Source organism: Hesperophylax consimilis, chromosome 26, assembly GCF_061612785.1.
Source record: "Hesperophylax consimilis isolate HC1 chromosome 26, BYU_Hcon_1.0, whole genome shotgun sequence".
NCBI lineage: Eukaryota > Metazoa > Arthropoda > Insecta > Trichoptera > Limnephilidae > Hesperophylax > Hesperophylax consimilis.
In genome coordinates, this window is record NC_142861.1 from 14,979,675 (window position 1) to 15,005,919 (window position 26,245).

At 36.0% G+C, this 26,245-nt stretch overlaps 2 protein-coding genes across 2 annotated transcripts in view; one reads left to right on the top strand and one right to left on the bottom strand.

The window, feature by feature from the left end:
• The window catches only part of LOC149411169 (ATP-binding cassette sub-family C member 4-like), a 169,030-nt gene that overhangs the window by 47,582 nt on the left and 95,203 nt on the right, over positions 1 to 26,245 (bottom strand). Inside the window, exons 4-6 of the mRNA XM_089647596.1 lie at positions 18,251 to 18,455; positions 4,396 to 4,621; positions 507 to 663 (exon numbers count right to left, since the gene is read on the bottom strand). Coding sequence (XP_089503722.1) covers positions 507 to 663; positions 4,396 to 4,621; positions 18,251 to 18,455 — 588 coding nt within the window. The remainder of the gene's footprint in view (positions 1 to 506; positions 664 to 4,395; positions 4,622 to 18,250; positions 18,456 to 26,245) is intronic.
• LOC149411170 (neural/ectodermal development factor IMP-L2-like) lies at positions 24,814 to 25,768 on the top strand. The gene has a single exon (XM_089647597.1). It carries the CDS (start codon positions 24,928 to 24,930, stop codon positions 25,732 to 25,734), a length of 807 nt encoding a protein of 268 aa, XP_089503723.1. The 5' UTR covers positions 24,814 to 24,927; the 3' UTR covers positions 25,735 to 25,768.

Consider the following 26,245-nt stretch of genomic DNA (forward strand, 5'->3'; position numbering starts at 1 on the left):
TTTCAAAAGTAACATCTACCGAAATAGCGGGCTATTCAAAATAACACCTCTTATTGGAAAACCCTGTATATGACACCAATCGCTCGAGTGGAGAAAAGAATACCAATAATTCAATAATTGTTTCGACCAATCGAAGAAATTTGTCAGACTTACCTAGAACTCGGATTTAAGGGACGCTCTAGCAATGGAGCATAATTTAAAACTCAAAATTCGGGGGCACGCACGCCACGGGTAAACACTAATGTCAGTGGCTTTTGTTACCATTAAGGCCAAGGAAGTGATTGGCACTGAATCGGTTAAGCCCTCGAATTATCGGTTTGTTTTTTATTGTAAGTAACGTTATTTGACTTAAAGATCTAGAATTATTCATATTATTTTGTAGATACGTCGTTTGGATTTAAGCCTTCGAATATCCCGCATGGTTTCCACAATCAATGCATGACCTTCGTATAGAGGCGTGATCACAGCCCTAAAATAGAATACATATTAATGATTTTGAAACTAACCTTCTGGAAAGCGCCACCAGCATCTCAAATGGTTTCTCCCATGCGTACATCTTAATGACCTGCACCCCGGCCACAATCTCGCTCATCAGCTTGACACGCTCGTCTGTACGCATGGCAATCTTCTTGCGCATAATGGTCTGGTACCTGCTCAGATAACCTGTGAAACAAGTTTTAAATCGATTTATCTTTATTTTTTATTACCTACTTTAATGTTTTAAATCAATTGTCTTTCTCCTTTATTACCTACTTTAATGTTTTAAATCAATTTATCTTTCACTTTTATTTCCTACTTTAATGTTTTAAATCGAATTATCTTTCTCCTTTAATACCTTCTTTAATGTTTTAAATCAATTTATCTTTCTCCTTTATTACCTACTTTAATGTTTTAAATCTATTTATTTTTTTCCTTTATAACCCACTTCAATGTTTTAACCCTTTCAGACATGAATTAAAACTGGCAGTGGTAGAACATATTTGAAGCTTGACGACAATTGGAAGAGTTATTTGATAATTTATGGTGTTTTATGTTTGTTTAGAAGTTATTGCTACTTGAAAATTACTTACTTGAAAGATCTTTAGCTCTCAGGGGGGGTGTTTTATATAAAATGTTTATCCTACTCTGTATTTGAAAAATATTACATTTTATCCAATAAAAAAAAATTACATAAAAATTAAAATGCCTTCAAAAATTATGTCACAAAAAAATTGGGGGGGAAAAATTACGTAGAGATTAAATACAAATCATCTATCAAAATATAAAAAGAATTAATAACGTGCAAATACCAGCAATTGGAAAACGACAACTGTCAATTTTTATTCGTTCTAATATTGTGAAGAAAAAAATTCAGAAATCTATGTATTTTCAAATATACACACGGTCTGAAAGGGTAAATACTTTATATCTTACCACCGACAGCACGGGCTTTGTAACAATACATTTATGTAATTAAGTATGTTAACGGGCTCACAGCAATTTTCGCAACATGTTGTTTTTATGCTGGCCCCATGCTTGAATGAATTGAAAATTGTTGTCCGTGCGCAGTTTTTGACTACCTACTGTAGCTTTAAAGGTAGCATGTTGAATATGGGTGCCAGAACTTTCCAAGTTTACGTGTCAGAGTTTTCCAAGCTATCATTGTAACTATAAGATTATAGTATCATTGTAAGACTAACAGTGTAACCTATTTAGTCTCTAGTTTTAAGTCATAGTTGTAAGTAGGGAATGCAATCCCGCAAGAAAATGTCAATCCAGGTATTTGCGTGACTGAACAATCTTAGTCCCGCTGGATCCAGGTATTTGCGGGATCCAGCAGAGTGGACTTAAATATCTAATCAATAGTATAATAAAGACCTAATACCTCGATCTACCAACCTTGTTTTTAGACTTTTAAATTTATACCTATAATAAAACAAGTTCTTTGGGACATTTTAAATGATTTATTAATAGGTATACCTTTAGTTAGACATAGGTAAAGTTTAAGTCATAAATTGGCAAAGAATAAGATAAGACATAAATTTACATAACATACCCGCCTAGGAACAGACTTTGTCTAGTGAGGTGGGTAAAAGAAATCTATGTACACAAATGAAAATAAAATAAACGCCCGGATTGCCGGCACTGAAACTGAAATTGAACTGAAACTTAAATTTAAATAATAACGTTCACACGATAAACAATATTCTTGTACAATGAGCATCATAAGTTTCATTAAACATTATTTTGGAAATAGCTTCGTAAAAAAGTTAAAGTATTAATAGTGTCATCTGATAAACGGCTTCTGATATTGGACACAAGGTAGCCAGCGGCTGAAAAAGCTCCTTCAGCTTCCACGCTGGTCGGCACAATAGTCATTAGCGCATTGTAAGTGAATTGAAGGTTTGTGCCTTTTAATCCACCGGACTCGAAGTAATTCAGAGTAAGTGAGGGTAAATCTGTAGTTGCTCTCTTTCAGCTAAAAGATCTTGAATAACCATCATTTTTAGTGTCTTGCCGTAATTCATAACCATTAATTTGATAGAATTAGACGATGTTGGTAAGTTAAAACCCCCGGCTTTAAAAAGATCTCGCAAATCCGACGAGGTACAGAAAACTCGGAATGGTAAACCATCTTTAGACACCATTCGTGATACCCTCTTTTCGACGGTATTGTTTTCGCTTGAAAAATGGTCAGTGATTTTATTTGTTGATGGTTGAGGTTCACAATGAGCCGATGTGGAAGAACTGGACGTCGATGCAGTTGTAGAAGCTTCTCTGTAATCCCGCCAGTCCAGCGGGATCCGGCAAAATTTTCGACCGAGATTAGTCCCGCAAAATGTCTGCGGGATCTCGGTATTTCGGGATCCCGGTATACCGGGATTGCATTCCCTAGTTGTAAGTGATATTGTGTAGTCGTATTGTATATTAATACCCACTCAGCAAAATATGTATAGTTGTAAGTCACTAATGAGAAGTTATTAGTTATAATGTCAATTATAACTAATAACTTCTCATTGTCTATGGACACACATCGAAAAGTACAGTTGAAGTTCTATCCACAATTTTTTTATTGATAACAGTGCCAAAACTTAAACCGAACTAAAAAAAATACCTTACAAGTGATCCGTTATTCAAATGGTAGCACGAAACCAGAGTGATCTGTGAGTTTATAGTGTCCTAACACTTCATGCTGACATTCCAAAACAAACGTCACTCAGCCACAATAACAACACAGATAACGCAGCGAATCCACATAGAGTAGTAGAGCCAGTTTCCAACCTTTCCTACTACAAAGAGCACAAAAACAAGAAATGTCTGCCGACAAAAACCTTCGAAGCAAAGGACAAATGCCCGCGACAACGAGCTTGGCTACAGATGTATCTTCACAAATTGACATACTTATGGAGAAAATGGAAAAAAAAATGGTAACAAAACTGGAAGCTTTTAAATCGGCAATTATTAAAAAAATTGACGATGAAAACTTAGAGAGTAAACACTGGAGAGATTTCATCAGCCGTCAATATGACGATCTAATTGCTAAAATGGAAACCATCACTAAATTGGTTTCCGAAGTAGAGTCACTAAGGAATACACTCGTCGAAAAAGACAAACAAATAAAGTGTCTGGAAGTCAGATTGGCGGAAGTTGATCAAAGATCACTAGAAGATTCACTGGAGTTTGCCGGCCTCATTCCAAAAAATGACGAGCAGCCCTCTGATGCTATAAAACGGGTGGCTTCAATTGCAGGAGTGGACATAAAAGGAGAAGATATAGTGGAAGTGAGGAGGATACCTGATAAACGACCGGGAGTCCCCCCAAAAATACATATTAAACTAAACAATAGACAAAAGAGACACCAACTTCTTACAAACAGGAAACTTTTGAGCTCAGCCACCGCGCAGGATCCAGAAAGTCAACAAATCTACATCAGCGAAATTCTCAGTCCTCATTACAAAGACCTTCTATGGAGAACAAAATCAAAGGCGAAAGAAAGGGGATATAATTATGTGTGGTACAAAGATTCAAAAATTATGATTAGAAAAAAAGAAGGAGAAAAAATCATCTACATTAAACACGCTACTGACCTGTTAAAAATGGTTTAGATGCTTCTGGAGAGCTCCAACGTCGGTTAGTTATTGGCCCGATCACCCTTCATAATCAAACGGTAAGGAGAAACTTTACATTTATTGTTTCGAACTACAACAATAATTATCCACTTCGGTAATTCTCTATCTGCAACTAGGGTGAAACTCCCGGTAACTGCCACAGACAGTGGAGCTCCCATAAAGCTCCTTTGAGGTGATTTTCTCACGTAAACGGTGCTACAGGAATGATCCATGCATTATTATTATTAAGTAGGGGATAAGGTAGGACCAGGACACAGGTCTGTTACAGGTTGGTTATGTTGTTTACCTTGCAAAAAGACAGCCTGAAGCACCAGCACAGCAATCCCGATGAAGGCTGCCACTTCTACACTACGCCACATGAGGTACGCGGCAAGAGGTATCTGCAAAGGCATGATCCACAGGTAGTGGATGAAGGAGGCCGCCACGTCGAAGCGATTCACATCGTTGGACATCAGGTTTACCACGTGGCCAGTGGCAGTCTTTCCCAGGGAGGCGCGGTTGAGGCGGAGAATCTGGAATTATATGGACAATTAAATATGTATTTTACGGTTTTTATTTATATATTTATATTGGGTTCTTACAGATGAACAATACGGGTATAAAAATGTTAATGTACAAATCGGTACATAAAATTACAAAAACCTTTGGGGATCAGGTGGTGAGGCACGAAATGAAAGAAAGTTGTGAAGGTCACATGTGTTTATTGGTGAGTCAGTGTAGCCGTAACGAGAGTTGACGCTGGACAGAAGAATACACCGGATGCTGCGGTGATGTGCTGGTCAGGCGCGGGTCGGTGAGTCGACGCCGGGCGCTGGTGACCGGGACTCGATGAAGGTCAGGCACTGGCGAAGAACGTAGGTCTTCAGGCACTCCAGTGCTGACGAGACGGCCGAAGGTGCGACGGACCTTGTAGGTGGTTGAGCGGGAACGGCGTGACCAGTGAGGATGCTGCGTGTCCTCGTGGTGGTCATGGTGGCATGGAAGAAGCGCTGGTCAGAGACGCTGGAACCAGGGCGCTTGTAATCCGAGTAGTGCTTGCCAGGAACGGCGATCTGGACAAGGCACTACGATGATGTCCCGATAGAGTCCATGATGGTACGGGCGAAGCCGGGTATATGTCCTTCGCGCTAATAAGATTAGCGCGGGTTAACACTCGTTGATCCTTGTAGACTGACGGCGGAATGATGACTGACTGACTCGCTGCGTCGGGCATATTTATACTACACGGCCGACGGCGGCAGTAGGTAGGTGGATGGCAACTAAATCCTAGGCACTCGCACAGACTGTATGTTTCAGGAACCTTCGATAGCGCGGCAATTATGCATAGGCGGCAGACTCGTTCCTTCTGGCGAGTTCTCGTATGTGTAAGACGGCTCGTGACGTATTGTCACCTGGTAGACAAGTAGGTGTTTGAAGTACGTAGGTTGTTCTGTTTACGTTGCGGTTTGGACTGCAGGTACATAATTCGGGAGTAGGTACTAAGTAGGTCGAGCGGTTTATTATTAATTATTTAATTTAGATTTTTCTCGACGCTACAAACCTACTCAGTCGAAGTCTACATATACAGTCTTACATAAAAAGATTATATTAGGAAAAGGGCCATATACTGCTCAGGTTAAAATATTTACTCATTAATATTCATGCAAGATTTTTTACACTAGCGCCACTTTGTTCCAAACCTTAAAAACATGGTCATTTGCGCATTTCGCGTTTTGTTGCTAACTTCACTTTTCTTCAGATGACATTGTAACGTCATTGACCCGGTCTGTTTTAAGCACATATGCAAATAAGCACCAATGTTGCACTAATATGCACATATTTCAAAATCAGTCCAGTATTTTAGAGTGTATAGGGGACAAACAAACATTAATTTATATACAGGGTGTAAGGGCACGTAACCGACAAACTTTAACCAGCTATTTCTTAGCATATTTGGAGTAAAAATCTTATGTGCACTTTGCTGTCCGGTAACGTTTTTTTTTAATAAAAATTTTATTATTCATATTTTCACCACATGTCACCACTGTTTTATCCTTTGTCAAAGTTTGAAAACCCATCTGGCAAATATTTCATTCGAATTCCGTTGAATAATGCACGTGTGTACCTATATTGGTGCACTTTTACAATCACAACGAAATGGCACGGCACCATTCGTCTTATTTTTAACTATTATTATTTAGTGTGTGCGAAAGAGCGAAGACGCTTTTTGACATACTTGCTTATAACAGCTGTTTAACACGAAACGCAATGCCAATGACAGTGATGTAGTTGTTTTTATTGAAAAAAAAATGCTACCGGACAGCAAAGTGCCCATAACATTTTTTACTCCAAATGTGCTAAGGAATAGCTGGTTAAAGTTTGTCGGGTTAGTGCCGATACACCCTGTATAGTTTCTTACTAACTTGACCTTTATTGATAATTAGAATACGAGTACATATATTATCTTTGATAATTTACTTATCAAATTCCCTCTCGGTAGTCGGGGAAATTCTGTTTATTGTAATTTGGGTTTAACCCCGAAATGTTGAAATGTGATCCCTGAGGCGTATGTGTGGTAAAACCATGTATGATCGTGTGAGGAATGTGGAGATCCGAAAAGAGTGCAAGGCTGATGTTAGCGTAATTAGTAGATTAGATGAATTGGGCATGTAGAGCGAATGAGCAAAGATAGGAGTGTAAGGAGGATATATGATGCAAATGCGAATGGTAGCAGAAGTCGGGGACGCCCGAGGAAGACATGGCACGATCAAGTGAATCAGATACTCGAGTCGGGCCATGTCAAGAGTCAGAATAATAGAAGAGTATGAGGCAAGAAGTGTTTACCAAGACCAAGTTGTTTGGCGGTCCGTCCTCTCTGCCTACCTCTTCAGAAAAAACGGTGTGATGGTTAGTTAGTTAACCTCGAAACGTTTTTATTTATGACAACACTGAATTGGTAATTGCACCACATTTAATGGTGTAACAAATCATTGTTACGCTTGCACAGACCACAATATTCTGAGTATCCCCCTGGCGCAAGACCACCAATCAGAATTAAAACATTGCTTGAAATGGCTTTAGCCGTGTTTGGTGACCAGATATGACTCCCCCGCCTTCCTCTTCCCCTCCCCACAACATATCCCAATTAGGGATGCCGTAGTCTCACTGGCTCCAGATGGTTGGGAGCAATTGAGACTTGTGCGGAATTCACATAGAAAATAAAATGATGAGGGAGATGTGAGTCATTATCTTCATTGAAGCAGACCACAGAGCATGTAGACATGTAATTAAAATTCCAGGTAATTCCCCGAGCAGAAACACTCATTTTACCAACAATAAATTATAAATCACTTATTAATTATTGCACAACACTTCATAGTATAAATTAAAATAATTATTGCTCAATTCATACAATTTAAGATAATGAATGCAATTATAAATATATATATTCACAATGGAATGTCAATTATCGTACATTCCTGTTGACAATGACCTCAGTGGCAGAGTAGTTAAGATCCTTGACTCTGGATTCAGAATTCGAGTAGCCATCCAAATTGATCCGATTACCAATAATTCATATCATCCGTTTTGGTTTGCTTCTAGTTGTCTATTAATACCCATTCAAATTCACGGGATAGTTGGAAATCTCGATAAACCAGAGACAATTTTGTAAATGGCAATTAAAATAGTTTTCAGTAAAAAATATTATATTAAAGATTATAGATAGGTACTTTATCATTTGTCTAAATTCTTTAAGCATACAGTTCGAATTTTTAAAATTACACTTAAATTCAAAGCAAATTCGAGTTCTAATTCACCAACTAAACATCACAACGGGGTAGGCAGAAAGAACAGACCGCCAAATGCCTTGCTCCATTCACATTCATACATTGTCCCATACATACTCTCCTATTATTCTGATTTTTGATACGGCCGGACTCAAGTAACTAATTCACTTGATCGTGCCATGTATTCCTCGGGCAAGTTCTAGAGTTCATTGAACCAGAGTTAAGCATGACAGACACATAAACACAACTGAAGTTAATATATTTGATGACATATTTTTCTATAGAAAACATAAATAACAGATATCAACTGGAAAATCCCAATAAAAATACAATCTGCAATAATACAAAAACTCAGCGTAAACACAAGGGGGATTCCCTGAAATTTCGTAAGATAATTGGTAATATATTATTATAATAATAATAATAATAATAATATTAGGCTAATTTATATACCTAGCGCCGTTTTCGTGAGAAATCACCTCAAGGGCGCTGTACAAATTTATTTCTTAAATAGTTAATACTAGAATTACTGACTTATCTCTAAGACTTATATCTAGTGACTTACGACTAAGGCCTATAACTACTATCTTAACGACATATATACGAGTATTTACATATTTAGCAACTTACAACTAAAATTAATATTAACAATCTAATCTTACTAACGCCAGAAGAAGAAGGAAGTTCTATTAAATTAGGGTGTTTTTATTGTTAGCTGGATATATATGTTAAATGAATGAAATTAATTAATAAAATCAATCGTCAATGTTAAACGCATTTAGATGATTCATCTGCCAACAATTAAACCGATTGACTTGTTATGTTCCTGCTGATATTGTCCATTGTCCATTGGTAGGCAAGTCAATAGCAACATTGAATGAACGGAATCGCTAGATAATCTAACTATTACAATATAAAAAAATTTAAAAAAAATAAATATTTGGATAGAATGACAGATTTATGGAAATGAGTGTCTGAAAAAGTGGGTTTTTAGTTTGGATATAAATTCTGTTGGGCTGGTTATACATCTCAATTCCATAGGAAGTTTATTCCAAGTCTTAGGGCCGGATACTCCGAATGCACGATCACCAAACTTAGTGTTCGGATTTCGCTTAGGCTTTTTCAACCTTCCAATTGCAGATGATGTCTCTGATCTAAGGGTTGACTGCCTTAGACCAGTATTTTCCGGAATGCATAGCTCAGTAATATTTGCATTCCTTGCAATGGAGCCTGCACTTACCCTTCACCAAATGCCAAGGTAAATACTATTATACCCGAAATTAAAACACACAATTCAGATTGCCTACATGTTGGTATCCCTGCGTTGTGTACATGTGAAAATATTGAACTGGTTAAAAAATATGTTTATTTAGGTGTTATTATTGATTGTTTTTTCAAATGGGATTTACAGATAAATAAAGTCTGTGAACGACTGAGATCTATTATTAGTAGATTATATAAATTAAAATTTTATGTTCCAATATGCACACTTCGAATAATTTATTTATCACTAGCTGAATCTATCATAAGGTATGGAATTACAGCTTGGGGATTTTCCTCTAAAACAAATATAAATCATGTTCAAGCAGTTCAAAATTCTCTTGTTAAATTATTAGCTCATAAAAGTTTATATGAACAAAGGCATAATGTTCCACACCTTTATCAAAATCTGAAAATCCTCTCGGTAAGAGCAATTATGTGGTATAAAATAATTTTTCAGCACATAAATAGCCCTATCTACATAAATAGACTGGAACACACTTACAATACTCGATTTACATTAAATGAAGGACTAATCGTACCAAAGCATGTAAACAAATATGGAAAAAGAACGCTACACTACATGATACCAAATTGTTTAAATATGTTACCTGCAGAAATCAAAAAATGTACAAATATAAAAAGAAATTTTTTGTTGAAAAATTGGCTAGCTGAAAGAAATAGTTTGTACTAGACTCTAATACAAACTATTTCTAACTGCATACGCTTTAATTGTTTTTTGTTTTTATTTTTATTGTATTACACCTCTCATGATATGAATGTATACATTTGATATAATCTGTTTAAGTTAAAAGCACCCAATGACAAACTACTTTAAAGTAGTTTATTGGGACTTTTTGATTTTTGTATATTATTTTTGATATTTAATAAAAAAAAAAAAAAATAAAAAAAATATCTCTGAAAGCCTTCCCATCTCTCATAAACATACTTCCTAAATACACAAACTCATCCACCTGCTCCAAGTATTCCTCATTCACAACTATATTGCACACTGTTTTTGTACTCTCTCTTTCAAACACCATGACTTTAGACTTACTTACATTCATCATTAACTCATTCTTCATACATACTTAGTTCATCGTAGACACGAGAGACTAGATCAGAGGTTCCCAAACTTTTTTGTGTCGTAGACCCCTTGCCGTGTTTTTCTGTTTTTGGTAGACCCCCTACTTACCTGATATTGAATTTTTGTAAATTTCTAACTGTAGTGAAGTTTAGTGTTAAAAACTTAAAGTAAAAACACATGTTCAGTTTTATACATTTATTAATTGAATTTAAATTAAAACTACTCAAAATAAAATTTTGTATGTGTTATATAAAATAAACGTAACATAAAATAAACTAAGCAATAAGTAAATGTTTTTAGTGGGAAGGATGAATCTGATGCTTTAATAATAAATTATCAACATTTGGCGTCAATTTTGTAAGGTTTAATCTTAAGTCTCCTCGGCTAATGATGTCCAGTCTGTTTCTTTTTTTCGTTAGGAGATTGGTAACGGCGCTGAACCCCCGTTCCACTAGGTATTACGATGGAGAGGAAATGAAAAATTTCCTCGCTATATTCCATAATACGGGATAAGTAACGGGTATGTTTTTTTGCAGCCAGAAGTGCTGATATCCGTGCTTAAACTGAACCTTAAGTTCTTCGTTTGTACTTATTTCAGTCAGTTCCTCTTGTTTTATGACATTAGTTTCTTCTATGTCACCATATGGGTTAATTATCCACGGTGGTATTACCATAGTCAAAACATCCTCAAACCTAGTTTCAAAATCTGAATAGAGGGCATTTAAATGTTGAACGTAGGATGAAACGTCGTCTTCCTGGCAGTTTGTATGTAACAAATTGGGGAACTGGGAAAATTCGCCCCGTCCAATATTTTGATTCATTAGTTTAACTCTGACAAGAAACGCTGATAAGATGGACTTTGTTTTAATCAAATTTAGAATGTCGCCTTGTAACTGCAAATTAACCATATTAAATTTTGTAAACAAATCTGTTAAATAGGCGATGTCTGTTTTCCACTTCATTAAATTATCTTTTAAAATTTCATCTTTAGTATCCAGAAATTCAAAAATAGTCTCAAAAAGTGCAAAAAATCTAGTCAAACATAAGCCTTTCGACAGCCAGCGTACTTCAGTGTGAAGGAGTAATTGATGAAAGTGTTCGTCATTTTCTTCACACAACTGCGCAAATAACCGCGTATTCAACGCGTTGCTTCGGATTCGGTTTACTGCATCAATGACTAATTGAAGAGATTCATGTAATCTAACACTCAAATTTTTAGCAACTAAATGTTGTCGATGGATGACACAATGTATTGCTAACACCCCTGGCACATTTTGTTTTAAATAGCTTATAAATCCACGATAACGTCCAACCATGGCAGGTGCTCCATCTGTAGCTACTGACATTATATTTGATAAAAGGATTGCTTTTTCAATGAAGTAATCCTTCAAAACATGAAATATTGATTCACCTTTAGTGTCGGTCAAGTGTAAGTAAATAGGTACTATCAGTGTTTGTTGAGATCCACTATCGTGGACCCCCATTTTCATTTCATGGACCCCCAATTTTTTTTTTCGCTGACGTAGACCCCTTGCAGGTTGTCATAGACCCCTGGGGGTCGATATAGACCACTTTGGGAATCACTGGACTAGATCTTCCATACTGTTAGCAATCAGCACAGCATCATCAGCATACAATATGTGACATACTTTCAGATTACTCAAATTCACATATTCATTAGTGTTTGGCACCAAATAATATTACTTTTCATTACTTAAAATGGCTTGAGCCTTGTTTCGTAATCAGATACATTTATGTAGATACTCGCTTATACCTGGGTTTAGGGTTGCCATATTCGGTCAGGGTCTCGTCGGGACGTTTCAGGATGGAGCAAATAAAAATTTCGTAAAACTTAAACAATTTCTTTATTTTATAATAAGTAAGTAAATATGTTTGTTTTATAGGTTACTTTAATTGGTACTAGCAGAAGTACTTGGCTGGCCATACTTTTCAGAAGATTTCGCTTTTCTCAACAATTCTGGGTACCTCTTAACATAATTGTAGAACTCTGTACAAGTCATGTTATAATTGACTTGACACTGTAAAATCGACTCCACAGTCTCTGGGAGCAGGCGATTTCGTTCATGAGTCCACTGGGCCGACATTAATGAGAAAACTCTTTCTACTGTGGCGTTGTGAGCAGGAATAGAAAATAAATACTCGCATAATTTCAAAAGAAGGCATTTTCTTTCCAGATTTTCGTTTCTTTGAAAAAGTAAAGCCACTTCTCTGCAACCGAATCGATCGAATTCCATTCTTCCGAACCAAGCTTAGCCTCTAGAAAGCTCTTAAGATAATTATGTTGCTCAAAGAGATTATCGCTGAAAATCTTTACACCATTACTATTCAGGTATAAAATAGTGTTTTCGATTTTCCCCATTCTGGGATTTCAGATAGTGTCATCCAATCGAACACTTCATATTTATAAAACGAAACAGACCACTTTTTCAGATACTCGGAAGCTGTATTATAAAATGCTACAGCTTCCTCTTCAAATCTTGGAATCAAAACTGTTGTTTCATTGCATTGCGTAATTTCAATCGGGACATTTAAGGCTTTTGTCGGGACGTCGGGACAGATAGCTCAATAAAGGTGACAGTCCCGATATATCGGGACGGATGGCAACCCTACCTGGGTTGCATGCAGTTGGCAATGTTTTCTCAAAAGTAGTAGATGTGTTCAACTGCACGTAGAATCATTTCCGATTTAACCTGTTTGTATAAAATCATTAATTCAATGTTTGATACCCCTGATTTATTATATGTAATCTCTTTTCATACTCCAAGCAGGTCGGTTAAAAGACAGTACCTACCATATTATTGTAGCAATTCTATGTCAACGTCCCAATATCACACTCCTATGCGACGGATTCAACAGCTAGGAAACAAATACTCCGATGTTGTTGATATATTTAGTACATCAATTTCTTTCAGATCGGAAACAAATATATCAGTATAAATGTTGTATATTCTATCACTTTTATTCTTCTAGACACAAATAGACCTATGTACCCATATAACTTCTCCGCTTCTACTACATATTTTGTTTTGTTGAATCTTTTAAATTCAATTATATGCGTGAGGATTCATTTTTGCCTTTATGTTTACATTCTTCTTTATTGTATTAATTTTTAAGTGTTTACTCTGATACAAAATGCTTGTATTTTTTTTAAAGAAAAGCCCACTAGGGCGTGTAATACATAAATAAATACCTTATTGAATTTTTTTCATCAAATAGGGGAATATTTTGATAAAGCTATTTAAATTGACAGTATTACAGTATTTTGCACGTTAACAGTATTTTGTCGGCTGAAACAAAAAAAAAATATTTTGGATATTTTATATTTATATTTTGTACCTACTGTGTGGATCAAATTCAACAATATTTTTTTTTATACAGGGTGTATCGGCACGTACCCGACAAACTTTAACCAGCTATTCCTTAGCACATTTGGAGTTAAAAATGTTATGGACACTTTGCTGTCCAGTAACATTTTTTTTTAATAAAAAAATTATTATTCACATTTTCACCACATGCCACCAATGTTTTATCCTTTGTCAAAGTTTGAAAACCCGTCTGGCAATATTTTGTTCGAGTTTCGTTGAATAATGTACGTACGTACCTACTTTGGCGCGCTTTTACAATCACAACGAAATGGCACGGCACCATTCCTCTCATTTTTAACTATTATTATTTAGTGTGTACGAAAGAGCGAGGACACTTTTTGACAAACTTGCTAATAACAGCTGTTATTAGCAAGTGTGAGAACACGAGAAACAATGCAAATGACAGTGACGGAGTGTGGATTTTTTATTTATTTTTTGTTTTTAATGGAAAAAAAATGTTACCGGACAGCCAAGCGCCCATAACATTTTTTACTCCAAATGTGCTGAGGAATAGCTGGTTAAAGTTTGTCGGGTACTTGCCAATACACCCTGTATATGTGTTTTAAACAATCATTTCCTGCACTATTTACGAGTATAATTTCTTAAATATTGTTATATATGTATATAAAAGCCTTAATAGGCGTAAAATAAATAAATATAGTTATAAGAAGGCTATAATATCAAACCTTAAACACAATAATCAATGTCAGGAATGATAATATTCTTCTGCATGGCTCCTTGGTATCTTATAGTGTCAACTAACATATGTATTATTTTATTAAAAATTATTTTTCTTATTTATAAGTATCATTGAATCGCTGTCAGCCCTGAATTGTTGAAACCAAGTTGCGATGCCTACTCAGCTATTGCAAGTACAATTAATTTTGTGGGTAACAATAACTCACCTCACCTCACCTCACTCTTCGACTTATGACAGGTCTTATAGAAACCTAGTACATATAAAGTAGTTCAACTATTGTTACACTGGTATATATTTCTTTTGAATTATGCATTGTCTTACAGCACTTATATTAATAACTGCATCACTTGCAATAGTGTTTTTGTTTACACATAATTGTTTTTTAATTTATTGCTATTATTATCCTGTTTACCACTGTACACTGTACGCTTCAACAGCTCGGCTGTGGAACGAACTGCCGGCCTCTGTGTTTCCTCCCTCCTACAACTTGGGACTCTTCAAGACCCATGTTCACTCCTTCCTCTCCACAAAAAGACCCTCCACACAGCATCCCCAAAGATGACATAGGCCCTGAGGGAAATTATTTTCTTCAGGGCCTCATGTGTGGAGTTAATATAAAAATAAATAAAAAATTCGATTATCACTGTATTGAAAAAGCAATTATATGGCGTTTGAATAAATATATTAAAAAATTTCTTCTAAAGAGAGCTCACAGAATTGAGTTTCTCTCCCAATCTACAAGTCCTAGAATCTAAGTTTTAATGACTTCTAATGTTTTTTGTTTAAATAAACAACTTAAATGTGATATTCACAAACAATGTTATCAGCAACCAACAGTCGAGTGGTAAATGGTAAATAATAGGCACAAAGGAAGTAGAACAATAACTTTTACGAGATTAACAATGTTAAAAAGGTTTATAATCTGCTCTTGTAACACACCTTGAATAAATTCGCTAAGCGAAAGATTTATTTCTTCAAAAAATAGTATACTACAATAAAAAAGTGGGTGCTGCAAGTGTTGGTACCATGATGACGGAAAGATAAGTGTTATTGACACTTGGGAATGTTGAAAAAAAGGTGTCATTCAAAGACAAATAAATGTATTTAGCCAAAATAGTATGAAATTAATATTTTTTTTAAATAATGTCACATCATCTCATTGAGTTATATATATATATTTTTTTTTTAAGTCGGAGGCGGTTTACTTACGTTTCCCGCGAGCACTTAGGCCATAGGCCCATTGTACTATCTCCCATTTTACCTCATTCCCTTGCCAGTAACCCGGTCCCTTTTATGAAGTTCACCAGGGCTGTCATTGGATATGTGGCGATGTCTTCTGGTTCCACACTGTGTCTTCCCAGGTATCTGAGCCTTATTCCCAGCAGAGCGGGACATTGGCACCATAGGTGAATTGGAGTCTCTTCCTCCTCTTCACATTTCCTACAGATGTTGGTGTTTTCCACTCCCAACAGTTGCATGTGTCTCCTGAGATGGCAGTGTCCCGTTAATAGTCCTACCAGTTCCCTCAGTGAGTTTCTGTCCATATCGAGTAGTTGCCTGGTTCGGTTAGGGTCCGGTCCGTTTATGAGTACTTTAGATTGCCTCATTCCGGGTGCCTTCTTCCATTCCTTCCAGTGTTGGGATTTGACCCACCTCTTGATATGTAGTTTGGTGTGGCAAGCTGCTAGCCCGCTCGTTGCCCTCAATACCTTTATGTCCTGGTACCCAGAGCAGGGTTACTTTATTGATGGTCGCCAGTTCTATAAGGATAGTCCTGCATTCCATCACCAGTCTGGAGTCGCATCGGTTACTTTCCAGTGCCATTAAGGCCGCCTGGCTATCCAAACATATGTTTATGTTCTTATTTCTGTACCCGATACTCATATTCTCCTGTGCGCAGGCTAAGATGGCTTTCATCTCAGCTTGAAACACAGTGCAGTGCATTCCTAGAGGTATACTGAGTTCCCTCTTAGATCCCTGTAGACAGACCCCGGCCCCTGTTCCTTCCTCCATCTTGGACCCGTCTGTGAACCAGATTAGTTCCTGTTTGGAGTTTGGACCTGGGACCGTGTCCCATTCCTCCCTTGTGGGGTACGTCACTTTAAACAGCTGTCCGAAGAAGTATTCGGCTTGTTTGCCGTCCTGCTTCATCCCAGCCGTCGGACTAATTGCCCTCAGTCTTATTCCTATCTCCGTGTGACTGTTTCTGGGCAACTCTCCTCTCCATTGGCCATTGCAATGTAACCTGTAGGCTGCCGCCATCGCCGCCCCCTCTATTTCTATGTTTAGTGGGGGTAGGTTCAGCAGCACTCCCATGGCTAGTATTGGAGTGGTTCTCATGGCTCCTGTGATGCTTCTGCATGCAAGTCCCTGTATGTGATTGAGTGTGACCATCACTGTTTTCAGTGTTGTTCTCCTCCACCAGACCAGGGCTGCGTGCATGATCCTTGGTTTTACAACGGCTGAATTTAGAAAAATTTGTATGGCACTGACATTAATCCTTACACATACGTATCCTTACACACAGATATACTATTATTTATTTGTATTTTTTTGACATACTTCATATTGTGGCGCAACTTGCGATTTTTTTTTTTAAAATCCTCAAGTTGAAAAAAAAACTTTTTTATGTTGACGATTCATTTTAATGCTTAAATGCTTTACATATGAGTATGCTTTGTCTAGTTGACAATATTTTATTTACACTGCAAGCCTAAAATCATTGTGGCGCAACTTGTGATTTTTAAAACAAAAATCACAAGTTGCGCCACAATACGAAGTATGTCAAAAAAATACAAATAAATAGTAGTATATCTGTGTGTTAGGATAGAATGGCCAACCTTATAATTCCAGAGATAGCCTCATTTTTAATGTCAGCGCCATACAATTTTTTCTTGAAAAAATGATAACTCCTTCATTTGTACACGCAATTGCTTCATATGAAATTTTATAGCATAGTAATGATCAGCAGAATCCATTTCTAGCCAAAAAAATACCCTTGAAAATTCAAGTCTCTATGTCTATGAAAGGCGATTTTCAGCCCACTGTGTGCCACCTTCTTGTTATACGACACGAATTCGACTGACTTGCGACAATTTACACATAAATCTGTATACGACATAAATCTTCAGAATTTCTCCAATGTGGGTAAGGCTGTTTTTAGGGAAGGAGATGGATAGTATATGATGCGAAAAATGTTAGGTATTATCCAAAAAACTGTTTCAATACTAAACAGCGGGGAAGTGGTGGGCCTCCTCCAAATGTCTCTTGGTTCTACAATGTGCCTTCGCAGGTATCTGTGCCTTGTTCCCAACAGAGCGGGACATGACATTAGCGGCTGTTCTACACTACCGCTACAAGTGCCATCTGTGATGAGCACCTCCAACTAATCTAATGGTAGCATAGACTAAATTAGACTAGACACGGCATATTCATTTAAAAATAACCCCAACACAATTTTGGTTTGGTTCACGTGCACATTTATGAAAGGGCCCACGCATTGTGTCGCAATGCGAAATGGGCACTATGCATTGCGTTTACCTTTTGTTGGTCTAGAGTAAGCTATTTTGCTTCTCAGCTGTGGTGGGCAGGTTCATTTTTTCAATCACAAAAATAACCCAGTTCCAAATATTTAAATTTGAATTATGTCCATATTACAACACCTCTGACAACAAATTCTCCATGGTTTCGCTTACGAGTTCGAACGCTTGTACAAGGAGTTTAAACAGAGTTGGGTTGTTAAGTTCATCTCCATATTTGTGACATACGCTACGTGGCGTTATTTTTAAAATGAATTTAACTAGACAGGGCTAATCTAGTATAATACATCAATGAATGGTACGTATTCTTTTGCGAACCGAGCCACGAATTACAGGAAAGGAACATAAGCAAATGTAAGCGTTGCTTCGTTCCATATATATAGTTCATTATATTCTAGGTACCTTTCTGTAGACCAGGGAGCAGCACGCCACACGCAGGCGCATCCCGATCCTCATCTCCCCGAGCCCAGTGTGGTGGATAAGCAGCATGGAGAGTAACGCCACCAGGTTGGTGGTGACCCCGTGGAAGTAACCGTCGCTCTCGGACTGTGTGCTATCCGGGTTGAAGTATGCTATCAGGTATGCCAGCACGAAAGGCTGAAGGTTCCTGGAAAGAAACAATAATAATATCTATTAATCTCTCGTATGCCAAGAAAACCACAGTGGATTTTCTAGTAGCTCAACGCCCATGTCTAGATTTTATGGTACTTTGAACCTTAAAAAATGCTCCTAGCATAATAAAATATATTTTATTCGCTTGTCAAAGAGATAATGCTTCTAATATCATTCTAGCTTGTCGTTTCATCACTTGAATTATATATAATTGAAATTATATCTGTGAAAAAGCGAATCGCAAAATTACATCTCAAATGTCATAATTCCAGTTTTCAAAATTCCCAACTGTTCCCAACCGTCAGGAGCCAGTGAGACCATGACATCCCCAATTGTGGTATGTTATGAGGTTGAAGGTGGTGGGTAGGGGAAGGAGAAGGGGCAGAGGAAGGTGGGGAAGTACCTGGCTATTCAGATCTGGTCAACAAACACGGCCATCTTCACATTCATTTCGAGCAACATTTCAATTGTGAATGATGGTCTTACACTGATCAATTAAAATATACTTGCCTCATGTTACTTATTTTCTTATTTAGCTGGAAAATATAATAAAACTCGTAAATCTTCAATATAACAATTAGAGAAAAATAAACATTTCTCCAAATATCATCCCCGGTTATTACGGGGAAACTACACAAGACAAATATTTTTTTTATAAATACATTAACACGGTACAATTAAAAAAAAAAAACATTATTTTATTACGAAAATAGTGTCAGCCGGGCATACGATGGGCGATTGCCATTTTACGTCGGCATTCCAAGTGCAATAACACGATCGCTCCATACGAACAATTAAAAAATATAGTTTGCAACCCCTGTCATTAAAAATAAACACAAATTAAAAATTCTTATTGACAAAATGTCTTATTGGCACAGACATAGGAATTAATAGACGAGAAGATAATGGCGAGGGGTAAAATCAACTGTTGAAGAACGAAGGGAGTGAAGCTGACTGTGATTCGTCAATAAATCAATCTGACAGTAAATAGGCATCTCGCATTATAATATCACCATTTACTTCTTAAAAGTAAAATCTGCTTTTGAATGAATAGACATTTTTACATGGGAGCGCAAATTACTCGCCACGTTATGAACAAATTTGCGAAGTCCAAATTCGGCAAAAAAATTCGGTTCTCTTTTCAGAGTCGAATATTTCGTTTAAGTATTTAGTTAAGACACTTTTATAAATGTTCATAATTTACTTCCCAGCAACCAACCAGCTTTGTGTTTCGCGTCCAGACGTTTCTCGATGTGATAGTAACAACTGATTCATATTATACGATGTGAATATGCTTAAAATAAAGTAAAATAATGCTTATATATGGAATGTAATACGACAATTGGGTTTATTCTCTTTTTCACATCTATTTTTACAAGTTTTCATAGTACAAGTCAACATTTTGCCGTTTTATTTCGTAAAATGAACCGATGATGCCTCGACCATAGTTCGCACAAGAATGATGACGTCACGTTTTCAAATTTCACTTGAGGCCATACGCGAGCCCAGCCGGCTCCAATGGAACCGGTATGGGGAGTGGGGATAATACGCTTTTAATCACTTAGGGCAGGTCTACTAATATTCATATGTCTATGCTTATTGGCAAATAATCACGGTTCTACGCCATTGTCTAGTTACCAGTTACTAAGTGACTAGTAGTTCTGTGAACAATAGTCACTTAGTAACTGGTAACCTAACCTAACATCCAAGAAGATCTACCCGTAAAACATTTGTTTTACTATAATAATCTATTTTTTCTTTAAACAATGTTATAATGCGATGTCATCTACAACGAGTCTATCTGCTGACTTTCAGTTCGATCGGATGTCGGGAAGTGGGTTAATTTCCATTTCCAAGATTACATTTCATTCAATCATTCATTAATTTACTCATTCAATCAAGAAAACAAAATCGAAATTTAAATAAATGTAAAAGGTGGGGCAAAAGTAATGACATAATGTGAATGTGCCATATTTTTTGCAAATGGAGTCGTGGTGCAGGACGACGAGGAAAACGACGACGAAATTCACGCTACGTCTAAACAACATACCGGAAATTGGTCAAATAAGCAGTAACAATAATTCCGCGTACTTCAAGTGAACTTCATTGCTTGTTGTCATCAAATCTCTATCTATCTACAATATAAATATCAAATCACAATGACATTTGACCCAATTTGCAAAAAAAAATGACACATTCACATTTGTATTTAAAACGTATGTTTCTAACGGTTCCATGATAACTCAACACAGTGACAATTCAACACATCTAAAGTGATATAAAGTCATTAGAAACGAGAAAAAATAAATAAATTTAAACCTAACCTACATAACCCAGTTAATAATTTTTTTTTAAAGAAATTTTAGAGATTAGAAAGAGTGTGAATGCAAAATTGAATATTATTAACAATCAAAAATTATTTTTAAATGACCCAATATTAAACCTATTCCCTTTGTAAATTGTTCCATATTGTCTCTCTTTTCCCCTATCCGTTTTATCTTTTCTTGTTTTGTCATTGTCTATGTCTATTATTTTTTAATGACACCATTGTCTATGTCTATTATTTCTCTATTGACACCATTGTCTATGTCTATTATTTATAATTAGTATTATTAAAAAACCCTGAAGAAGTGAGCGTTGCTCATGAAACATGTTGGTAATAAACAATAAAAGTGGTAAAAACGAAGTATTTAATTAATTTCAATAATTTTTTTGTTTCATCACTTTCCATGACTTTATATAACTTTTTAAAGATGTGATGAATTATCATTTTGATGATTTATCCGGTCACCGTTTCTAACGGGTCAGTAAAGCTCCGCCAATCGCACTTCAATTGCAAATATCAATCAGGTAAACACATTGACAATTATTGACATCGATCGTCTCCGGGGTGATTTAGAGGTTGCATTTTTGTTTTTAATTTGACTTTGACCCTGCAGTGAATTCACAAAACAAAGTAAACACAATTTACTATTATTATTTGCTAATAATAATTATTATAATAAAATTAAGGATAAACTAGTGTTAGTACTGCAATCTTCCGCAAATATTAGCACCAGTGTATAAACGGTACTGACGCAACATTTACGCTATGTGTGTTCATTCATTATTTTATTTGTAAATTTATGAATAATTTTAACTGCTGAGAAACTAAGATTTGTTTTTGTTTTATAAATTCTTGACTTTTCTCTACTTTCAATAAATACAATATCCATGTATTATATGTATAAAGCTTCTGGAACAAATTCTTTAAATGATAGTGAAAACTCTATCAAACTCCGTTGCATAGTTTAAAAGAACTAAACGCACAAACAGACAGACGCGGATAGTGAGTTTGTTTTACACTATTTAAAGATATAAATATTTGTTTTATTTATATACATATAAATATAATAACTCCGACAGTAAATACAAGCTTTGGACAAAGACACTACCAATACCATGCTATAAAAGCATTTAACAGTATAACACTTGAAATTAAAATTGAGGGAAAGCAAAAATAAATTCAGACACAAAATTACAAAATGGATTAAAGAACAAAAAAGACAATATAACCAAAATTTCATAACATCAAATAATAAAACCTACACGTAACACACAAAACCAATATAAAACACACAAGATTATATAGGGTATATCGGCACTAACTCGACAAACTTTAACCAGCTATTCCTCAGCACATTTGGAGTAAAAAATGTTATGGGCACTTTGCTGTCCGGTAGCATTTTTTTTTCAATTAAAAACAAAAAAAATTAAAATTTCCACACTACATCACTGTCATTGGCATTGCTTTTCGTGTTCAACAGCTGTTATAAGCAAGTATGTCGAAAAGCGTCTTCGCTCTTTCGCACACACTAAATAATAATAGTTAATAAGGAGACGAATGGTGCCGTGCCATTTCGTTGTGATTGTAAAAGCGCGCCAATATAGGTACACACGGACATTATTCAACGGAATTCGAATAAAATATTGCCAGATGGGTTTTCAAACTTTGACAAAGGATAAAACAGTGGTGACATGTGGTGAATAATATTTTTTTTATTAAAAAAAAACGTTACCGGACAGCAAAGTGCACATAAGATTTTTTACTCCAAATATGCTAAGGAATAGCTGGTTAAAGTTTGTCGGGTACGTGCCGATACACCCTGTATATCAAATGTATTATTTTCTCATGTATTATGTATGTTATGGTGACCGGATAACTCATCAAAATGATAATTCATCACATCTTTAAAAGTTATATAAAGTCATGGAAAGTGATGAAACAAAAAATTTTTTAACTGGGTTAAGTAAGTTAGGTTAGGTTAGGTTTAATTTTTTTTTCAACGATTCTAATGATTTTATATCACTTTTTGATAGTGTGTTGAATCGTCATTTTGCTGATTTATCATGGAGCCGTATATAATATTATAAAATGAAGGCCTCAGCACGGTTAAGCCCATTCGCCCAGTGAGGCCAACATTACTGAATAATTCTGAAATGTAAAAAATATTGTACCAAACTAAAAAAAAAAATTAAAAATTGAAACATCCGGAATCGAATGTAAAATCGAAAATTAGCCGGACATCTCAAAATACAAAAATTTGAGATAAAGAGGAAAACAACAATGACAAATCTAAAGTACGTCCAACAATAAGGTATGTTCGCGGTTATTTTTCATTCTCGAAAAAAAATGAAGAAAAAAACTACAATGATGAAGGTATTTTTTTTTTCTTGACGAATAAATTTATTTATAACGATTTTAATGTGTCATTTCCCATTTGCCGCCAAAACGACATGTTCATTTTTATTCGTGAATTCGGACGACCTTGGTGACAGCCGTCTTACCAGCCTGTGGGGGCTTCTATGTCCTAATGAGGTTGTAGCCAGTTGGAACCGTTTCAGAATGTGCGATATTTCAAATCGATAATTAAGAATGAAAATATTAAAGTTACACATTTTTAGTACAATAATCATAATCAGAAAAATAAACTTTAAATCTTCCACTCATTCTTAAGGGTTTATAGTTTATGAAAATACCTCATTGAATTTGGAGCCACCTCTGGACTGGAGCCCCAAAATAGCTAATATTATAATATTATTATTTTAGCGACCATATACAAAATCCTACATACAAAATATTATGGTGAATTTAAGGCCCCGTAGTAAGCGTACGAAGATGGTTTGAAAGGGAGATATGTAAATACGAATGTTATGCTACGTATACATCGGCGAGCCGAACTGCCGAACTGAACCTCAACTTATGGGAAAGAAACGAAGCAACCGCAAATGGCGAGAAACGTCGCTTACAGTTGATTCGTTCCTTTCCCGTAATTCGTGGTACGGTTCGCGTTTCGGTTCTCAAATGTATACGTACCCTTAGAGAGAGCGCGCTAAAATCAAAAAAACGATTACAATTAAGCAAAAATGGTGAAAAAATTTAATAAAACATGACCCGTTTGAAAAACAGCAAAAATCTCTCGAAAAATGCTTTAGTTTCATTTAAAGATACACTGTGATTTTTCTCGGGCCTATAACATATTAAGAGGACGCTACAAGCCAAAATGTGTATATTCTTGGTATACCTTATATTGAAGGTAATGGGCATTAAAATCGCTTGACAAACGGAGTCTAGAAGCGTTCGATTTCAAGCACAAAACTGGTTGTTATTTATTTTGTAAATAATTTTATAAGAAAGCGAAAAAGTTGCCAAACCAAGTGAATCTGTCACAGATAATCGTTCATACATTTCTATTGAAAAAATATTTTTTTTAGTATTTTACATTTATATTTTTTATTGAGTAATTTACTATTTTAGTTGTATTCTACTCAAGCGAAACGATAGGAAAACCTTCAATTTATCTAAAGCATATTTTTTGATATCATAATGTAGGTACACCAATTCGTTATAAAGATTAATCAAAATAGTGATTTAGCATTAAGCTTCGCCTTAACAGATAAATTCAAACAAATGTAACTAACTTGTGAGGTCTACTGTTTACAGAATAGAGAATTGTCAATCAGGCGAACCGCCCTCCTTTGCTTAGAATTAAGATTCCCTTCGATTACCTACCAGTAGTGAGAATTTTTTTAAATTGTCAGGTTATTCGTAACCCGGGATGTTTGCTTTTCTTTAAGAAAGAAATAAATAAATTGTATTTAGTAAAGTTGTTTGAGCGATTAGTCAATTAACTTCAATAAAAATGTCCCCCTGTTGTCAGGCATAAAACCGCCCACAGCAAAACAACCCCCTCTCCGTAGAGCCTTATTCTTCCAAGAGAGGGAGTTGATCAATGATCAAGTGCTTTCATTAAGAGATAATTTCATATAAAAGGAGCCAATTTTCCAAAATTAGTATCAATCTTCGACGAAAAACACCATCGAGAAGTCATCGACACAACAACCAATCTACCTGTGTTTGATTTAATTAATCTATCGCGTTATTCACATTGTTCTTATTCCTATTTTGAGAGTCACAGACCACCAAAATGCAGCTGGCAGTTTATATTTTCGCCTGCGCCGCATTCTTATCACTCCAGAATGTGGCTGAAGTAGCGTCCATCCCGCTGTACGAAGATGATGACAACCAAAGTGACAATTCTCTAGAGGTTAATTCTGGAGTTAGGTTTGAACCAGTGCGTCCAAAATGGCTAAATATCTCAAAAGCTCTTCCTCCTATGATTCGCCGCGCTGCTGGGTCTAAAACAGAACTGGAATGTGCCGCATCTGGCAGTCCAGCTCCAATCATCACCTGGCTTAGAGATAACGTGCCCATCACAGAAGAAGACTACGAGAACAATATGCTGATGGAAGGAAGTGACACGGGTATTGTAATGGCTCGCTCCAGGCTTATCATCGATAACCTCATGAACAAGGCTCGTTACACGTGTCTGGCGCGTGCAGGATCGAAAACAGCCTTCACTACTACTGTAGTCCACACCACAAACAATGGAAAGTCTTCAAAACTCAGCGAGTATCTTCTTCTAAGCCAAGATCATCAGGATACCCCTTCAAAGCCGAGGATCGTTTCCTTCTATCAGACAGTTTTTGAGAATTCCGGATCTACCCTGGTTCTGCCTTGCAAGATTACCGGGTACCCTAGGCCGGAGTTCTATTGGATGGACAGCGATGATGAGGTTATCAGCAGCCAGGATCCCAGGATCAAGATCTTGAAGTCCGGAGAGCTGGTCATCCAGGGTTTGGGCTGGTCCGACATGGGGGTGTACACCTGCGTGGCACGCAATACCCTGGGGAAGGATTCTATCAGCACATTTGTCTATCCCGTTTTTAACTAAAGGTCAGGATTAGGATCTTAGGAAACTAACTCTCTAAGTCGATGTTTAAATATTATTATGTATGTGTACCTACTTATTTAAATAAACTAACAAATAAACTAACTAGATAATCTTTTTTTTATTTTCATCAAATTAACATGTTGTTTTATCACTAAAACTTAACATATTTATATTATATTCGTTTAAGTAACTACGGAAAGTTAGGGATAGTAAAACAAAATAAATGAGTGCAAAAGGAAAGTTTAGGAAAATAAAAAAATACCTTATCTTTGATCATTTTGTTAACATTATTTAATGATGTATGTTTATATATATAATTTTAACTCTTGACAGGCCAAGATACCAAAATGTATGTAACCAAGAGGGTCTTCCAATGACCCCATGCATTTTTCTAATTGGATTTTAAACTATAGAAATCCCAATTATATAGTCAATTATTAATGCTAACTTATTTATTTGCGCAAAAATAAGTAAAATCCAAAAATGATACGTCAAGTATTTGAGCTAATAT